Source organism: Apium graveolens, chromosome 10 (assembly GCF_009905375.1).
Source record: "Apium graveolens cultivar Ventura chromosome 10, ASM990537v1, whole genome shotgun sequence".
Taxonomy (NCBI): Eukaryota; Viridiplantae; Streptophyta; class Magnoliopsida; order Apiales; family Apiaceae; genus Apium; species Apium graveolens.
Genome location: NC_133656.1, coordinates 209,195,082 through 209,202,302, shown reverse-complemented (window position 1 = coordinate 209,202,302; position 7,221 = coordinate 209,195,082). Strand labels below are relative to the sequence as shown.

The following is a 7,221-nucleotide window of genomic DNA, read 5'->3' as shown; positions in this document are numbered from 1 at the left end:
AAAACATGTTTCAAACCCATATTTTGGTTAAATTGTGGGTTGTTCTTAAACGTACTATTTTTTTAGATCTTGGCATAACTTAAAAAGATTCACATATTTAAATCAATAAAATTTTAATACTAAAAAAAATATTCTTCCTAAATTTTCACACTCTTGTTTATTAGTCTAATGTTTATAATTTTATTTTATAATCTTTTAAATTTCCAATAAAGTTACAAATATTTTAAATTAATTAATATATGTTAAAAAAACATGTTATCATGTTTGTATCGTATTGCAAATTCCTTCTAATTGACAAGTAATATGTAGATCATTCATCTTGTAACATCAATAATATCTTTTTTAAAAATTATAAGTTTGTAAGCATTAAATTCTTAAATTTGTGTTTGAGTTTTGTTTAAGTAGAATTTATAACATACTCCCTTTGTCGTTTCCTATTTTGACTTATGACACTATTTATGGTAAACAATTGACTTGCATCTAATCTATAAGATCAAATATAGTCATGAGTGATCTTGTTAAATTCGAATTTGTGAGTACTTTAATACAATGAAATTTTTAAATTTAATACTAATATGAAATTAAAGATATTGACAATCAAAAGTGTGTATTGACAAACGTGTCCAACAGAAACGTTTTTAAGGACGGAGGGAGTAGTAAGTTAAAGGATACAATACTTTGTAATTTATTTATTTTTATTCAATCCTTTAAAATATAAATATGACAACTTGTTAATTTATTTATGTTGTGTGATTAAAAATTCATAAATTCACTATATGTTAAAAAAAAGGTATTAAGATATGACTAGTATGTTGGTGCATATGATAAGTATAAATTGATTAAACCGTGAAGGATCAAAGTTGGGTGATTTTAGCCTGTTTCCCATTTTTCTGGATTTGTAAAACAATGAATTGATGTTTTGATTTTTTTTTTTAATGTAGTTATAATTCAGAAAACCTTGTTTTCTACTTTTCCTTTTTTTTAAAAAAAAATTTGTAAGTGGAACAAATTTTCTGTTTTCCTAGTTTTTAAGAAAAAAAATTCCAAGGTAAACATGCTCTTAGTTTTTTTTTCTCTCCACATTTAAACTCGACATGTTATTAGACATAAAACTACAGAATTAATTTCATTTCTTTTTTGAGTACTTCTTTTAAAAACAAACCACCCCTACCCCTAATTAATTTGAATAATCTATCTCTCTATATCTATACTATACTATTATAAATATAACACCCTCTATTTTGTAGTTTGGTTGTTCGATAGAGTTGTTTGATACAGTAAATAACTCAGATCTAAAGACATATATATGAGAACCGTTGGATATAATAATAAAGTAATATTATATAAATATTTAAATTGCTTGTATTATATTTAAACTTTTATATTCTTTATTTTTAACAATTTTTACAAGTTCAAGGTTCGAGTCCCATAAACAACATTTTATATATTATTTATTTTCAGTTAAGTCTTAAATTATCATAAAACATATATTGTTATAATTTATTATGTTCTTCATTTTATTTTTCAACTATTGAAAATCTATATTAATATATTAATAATTTTAAGATAAAATATATTATTAAAAATTATTTCTTCGAGTGTTAAAAGTAATCCGTAGGCTAGTATTAGATCTATAAGTGAACATAGATCTGATATTTAAACAGATGTTAGTATGGTAAATTGGTAGCCCCAAAACTTAGCTTGCACATACAAGCATCATAGATTTCATTGACCCCGCAAAATCCTTGCTAAATATTGCCAGTTCATAGAAAGTGAGTCGTTCCATTTCATTTGCCCCCTAATCGATTTAAAGGGTCCTATCTATTTTTGAAATTATTCTACATTCATCACTTCGATTCTTAGAATTTTCTACAAAACATTCGTCTCTGTCAAATAGGTACGACGCTGGGTTATGTTTATTGCTCTGGTCCACAGATTTCTGCCCCCATTCTACTGCTATGAGTAAAGGGATAACCAAGCCCATCAAAATCCAGACACATTTTACAAGCAGGGCCCACTTTGGTTCAAAGATAAAGATTAAAAAATAAAAATAAAAAATCGTCTTTTTCTTGGACTGTTGGGAAAACTGTTGTAAATATCCTTTTATTTATGAAAATTCTGCTCCTAGATAAGAAGAATCGAAAAGTGTGCCAATCTCCCCTCTTTCTGCAAGCACCAAACAGAAGAAGCTGAACCATCTACACCCTACTTCTATAAACTTGGTATACTAAACTGGAGAAAGGAACATAAAACGCTGTGTGGTAAACACCGAATAGAATAAAATCAAACATATATGTAACTCTGTTGATTGAACATAATTATCTGAAAGTATTAGTTACTTATTTACCAAATAACCTAAAGAAAAACAGGTGGCTATTATAACAGGAAAAAAACAGAATAATAAACACTTGACGTCCTGTGCAAAGATGAGTCAACTTCAATCAAGCTTGTTTTCATCAACCCCCGCATGTTTTTGTACATGATCCAGGATAACAGGATTTGGCTCCCCAGTAGCCTATAAAAAATGATAACATTATTAATCTTTATGCATAACTAGCCAGCATAAAGGAAAAAAAAGGAGTTTTGGTATAATGGATTGGAAAATCCCGGACATAAATTATCACCGCACTTAGTTTATTAACTACTAAGGAGGCGTTTGGATGCACCATGGGAAATGGAATCGAGAATGAGAATGGAGGGTATGGAAATGAGGGTTAATGGGGATGGGGATGAAATGGAAATCCAAGGGGTATGGTGGGTTTGATATACCCACCAAGAGGGAATGGAGTTCCCATTCCCCACCACTAAATTAGTAATCCAAACACTATCACTTGGGTTTAAGGTTCCGATTCCCGTTAACCGGACACATTAACCATCAACCAAACACCCCCTAAGATGTGCTCTCCCAATGGAAGAGCCAGAACTAAATCTATAGATGCAATATATCAGATGTATTCGAGACACTAAAGAAAGGCAAAAACATATTCCAACTCCAAGATCAGAAAACTAGTTCAGAAAAAAAAATACATAAGAACCTCCCAAGTCCCAATCTAATAGCCACTGGTAAATTAAAGATCTAGCACCATCAATATTTTAGAATAATCAGTATATTTATACCAAAACATATTAGTATGGTACAAAATTAAGGTTACTCGGTCATGGCTAATAGAGAAAAATTGTTCAAGCTCAAATGGACAGGATTCACTACACATGAGCGAGACAGAGAGCATGGATATATGTAGCATTAGCTGAATTCAAGCGGAACAGAACACTGAATAAACAAATAATCCAGCAATAACAGATCATTTATTATCAGTGCGTCAATTGGTTATTTCATCACTAAATAGCTATTACAGGTGTATATCCTCAATAAGACTTGAGAGAACTACTCAACTGCTTCCCAAGAAAAAATGTCTTTATCTAACCAATCAAAAAGCAAGAAAAAAAGAAATATCCTAAATATGTTAACCGCAACAAATTGATCATATGACAAAGTACTTTACAATGACTCAATGACCGTATATTATTATTTATTAACACTCTCTCTGCAGCAACATATTAGCTGTTGGCCACTCTAAATTCATTCAATAATATTTTACCAAAGAAACCTCTGCTCGCTTATCACTTATCATAGGTTATTGTGTAATATGTAAAACATTTCAAGGGTAAATATGGAAATTAATTTTTTCATGGATTTCAAAATCATTTCGACATCTGTGCTTCTGGTATGTGAATAAACCTTCAACAACTATACTCAAGGAATGAAAAGAGTTTTTGATAAAGTTATAGACACGTAGGTTGTAGCCCCCTCCCTTTAATATGATACAAATTGGAGCAAGATTGAATGCCATAAAGTAAAGACTCAGAAACCCACATTTAGTTTTCAGGGGACTATTATTAGAATAGAGTAAAATGCAATATGCGCACCTGTTGTATTCTCCTATTGTAAAGTGTGTGTGTATACCTATAGTTTAAGAGCGCAAAATGTGTATCTTAACTTTCGGATTCAGTGCAAAGTCTGTACCTATATTGTTTAACAGTGCAAAGTATGTAATTTAATTTTCTAACTACTGCTTTGTTGTTGTTACTTTTTTAATTAACGGCATAATTAGATTATTGTTAATAAATGTATGGCAACTAGTTAAATTAATCATATCCATAATAATTTAAAAACCAACATTCTAATCATTATAATATCCCAAAATTATTAAATTAAATATTGCACAATTTTCTATTTATTAAGCATTATAATTTTGCTGTATGTATGAATTTATTGTTATGTATTGATTAAGGAGACAATAATAAACGCGTTGATTACAAGTTAACAGTAATATTGCACTAAGTTAAAAGGTTAAGATACACACTTTGTATTCTTGAACGATAGATTCAGATTTTACATTGAATCAAAAAGAATTAAGATACACATTTTGCATTATTAAGCTTTAGGTACACACTTGGCACTACGAGCAAATAACATATACACATATTGCATTTATAAGAATATTTCAGGAAGCAAAACAAGTATAAGTATCACGTATAACAGTTGGGGCTAGAGAACAATAATATAGATTAAGATAAAAAGAGGGGGAGTTTTTACAATTATGATTTTATAGTTTGTAAAATATATAGTGGGGCTTATATTTCGTTTGTTACATGATTATATAGATTTCTGATAATAAACCCAATTGTTTATGCTCTTTGGTCCATTAGGTCATTTAGCAGGTTCTCACCATATATATAAGTCATGCAATTCCTCTCATTCATTAGTACTCTCTATTCTATGGGTTGTGGTCAATTGTCTTTCTTTTTCTGCAGACAGTTAAGAAATCCTTGGGGAGTTGGGCCCAAATTTATTTTTATTAACTTTATATTTTGTTTCTATAAATCTCTTTTCTTAATTCTATCCTACATCAATAATCAATAATTGACATAAATGGTAAATTAGAGAGTAGGAACAATCGGTATTGATAGCTAAATCTCGTGGTTAACATATGAAAAAACAAGACTATACATTCTTTTTTCAGTTACACAATATCCCAATTGTTATTATCTTTCACTAACATAACTTGCACAGTTATATAACACATTTGCCTTTCTTCTTTGCACACCAACTCAATTTTACATGTGTTTACTCTCTTTCCTCAATCTTCATATGTTCACAAAAACACACACACCGTATGTTTGCATTTGCAAATAACAATCTGATTCTAGAAAGGAAGTCCAAAACATGTACAAATCAATTACTTGCCAGTTGCAGCCTTAAATGTCAGTCATCACCATTATAAAATACATGCTTGCTTCGATATAACAAGATTTTGAATTGCGGAAAACATAATAATACATGTAGAAGTTTGACAACAGGATTGGCAAACCAAGAACATTTCAATTTTCATAATTATTCTTAACGGCTTTCGTTTTGGTAAAATGTAAACAGATTCACACTACAACTGGTAGGAGGGAATGAGATTGAGGAATCAAATGAAGGTTGTACTACTTTGGGGGCCGGTATTAATGATATGCGTTGCTTTTTCCATTCCGTTCCTACCTATTTAGACTACAGTTTAAACCCACCATGTGAGGATGAATGCTCCATTCTCCCTCCCTACTTATATTGTTCACCAGTCTCATGACATGAAATATTTGATTCCGTTCCTATCAAATGTTTGATTTTTTTTCCACATCTGATCAAAATTTCTCATTCCATTCCTACCTTATCCCATTTGCTCCCAAGTCCCAACCAAACTTTCATACCATGGGATCTTTTTCTTGCTTTTTCAGCTAAACATTTGTCTCATTTAACTTCAAGAGAGACTAAAGTCCTTATGTACATCTTCAATTGATGGAATTGGATCAAAAATCCTTGTTTTAGAGGATCAGATCTCTGTCTGTATTTCAGACAACATCTCATTAAGCAAGTGACATATTCATCGTCATAACATAATTCCCTCCCCTACATTCACTATTCTACAAGTTGCAGTTACAAACAAACAGAACTATATTCACAATTCAATAAGCACAAACCCTCCCCTGTAATACTTATTCCATACCGACACACATTCAATTGCAACTTACACAAATATTCTAAAGCAATCTTAGCTAGCAGGTAATTTTTAACCAAACAATCAAAAATCCAAAGGAGCAGCGAGACATACAGTATCATTAATCTTATTAGCTGCCGGCTTATAAGGACACGCGGGAGGTACCCTTTCCGGCCTTCGATAATCCCATCCAAACAGCCTGTATACTTTGACCTATAAACCATAAACATACACACACATAAATTGCAAGTAAATTGAGTCATCACAGAGAATATGAATTATACAAACAAAAAAGATGAATTAAAAGGAAAAGATTACCATGATGCGATCGAATAAGATGGGTAAGATGTTGACAATTGGCAACAAAAAAAGAGGCAAAAGACAGAACAAGCAAACCTACACATATAAAATTGAGGTAAAATAAGTGAAAACATAAACAAGGATTGATGTTAGAACATAGGATTAGAATTGGGGATCACAATACCATGTTTGTATGGAAAGGGAAGACTTGGGTTGCGTTTAGCGTTGATGTCTTGATTTTAACCTCAGCCCCGACCAAACCCTGCTCGTCTTCTATTTAAAGTTTAAAACACCCCTCCTAACTCCTTTCTTATTCGGTAAAAACTATGTTACGTCATACGCGCAAATTAAATCATGAATGAATCACGCTAGGTTTACACGTCAAATCTAAATTAAATCACATGGGACGTTTTTTAAACTATCAAATCAATTCACGACCCTTAATCTATCTAACTCCAACTATATTATGTGATTTAAGATATTTCGATTTAACGGATTAATCGGTTTGTGATTACCAATATAATGATTATTAAAAAATACTGACATCATTTGGAAACTAAAAAAAATTCTTTCCACATTAGTAACAAATAAACTATGATATATTAATCAAATAATAACAAATATTAGTCCTTTGATAATAATGACCATAAACTTTCCGTACGTGAATAACAAGTGCAAACAAACAATTTAAGAGTTTATATCAATAATTTAGACTTTAGAGGCATAAATAATGAAATGACGGTAAACTTGTACTGTCTGTGCCAGTTTTTGGCCTTGTTTTGTGCCAATATATTGGGTTTATTCTGTGCCAGTTATTGGACTTATTTTGTGCCAATTTATTGGGTTGCTTGTGTCTAACTAATATGTTGTGCAAGACATGTCT

The 7,221-nt window shown here is 30.8% G+C and overlaps 1 protein-coding gene across 2 annotated transcripts; it reads right to left on the bottom strand.

The window, feature by feature from the left end:
* Positions 1-336: 336 nt before the first annotated feature.
* LOC141692980 (uncharacterized) lies at positions 337-6,674 on the bottom strand. Of its 2 annotated transcripts, XR_012562975.1 has the most exons (5): positions 6,523-6,674; positions 6,357-6,434; positions 6,153-6,251; positions 2,362-2,515; positions 337-461 (listed from the first exon to the last, which is right to left on the bottom strand). XR_012562975.1 is itself a non-coding variant. In XM_074497959.1 (4 exons), exons 1-4 carry the CDS (start codon positions 6,523-6,525, stop codon positions 2,438-2,440), a joined length of 258 nt encoding a protein of 85 aa, XP_074354060.1. In that variant the 5' UTR covers positions 6,526-6,674; the 3' UTR covers positions 2,260-2,437. The 2 variants fall into 2 exon arrangements, 1 of the variants encoding a protein (XP_074354060.1); XM_074497959.1 differs by lacking the exon at positions 337-461 and having other exon boundaries at positions 2,260-2,515.
* Between the last annotated feature and the right edge of the window lie 547 nt (positions 6,675-7,221).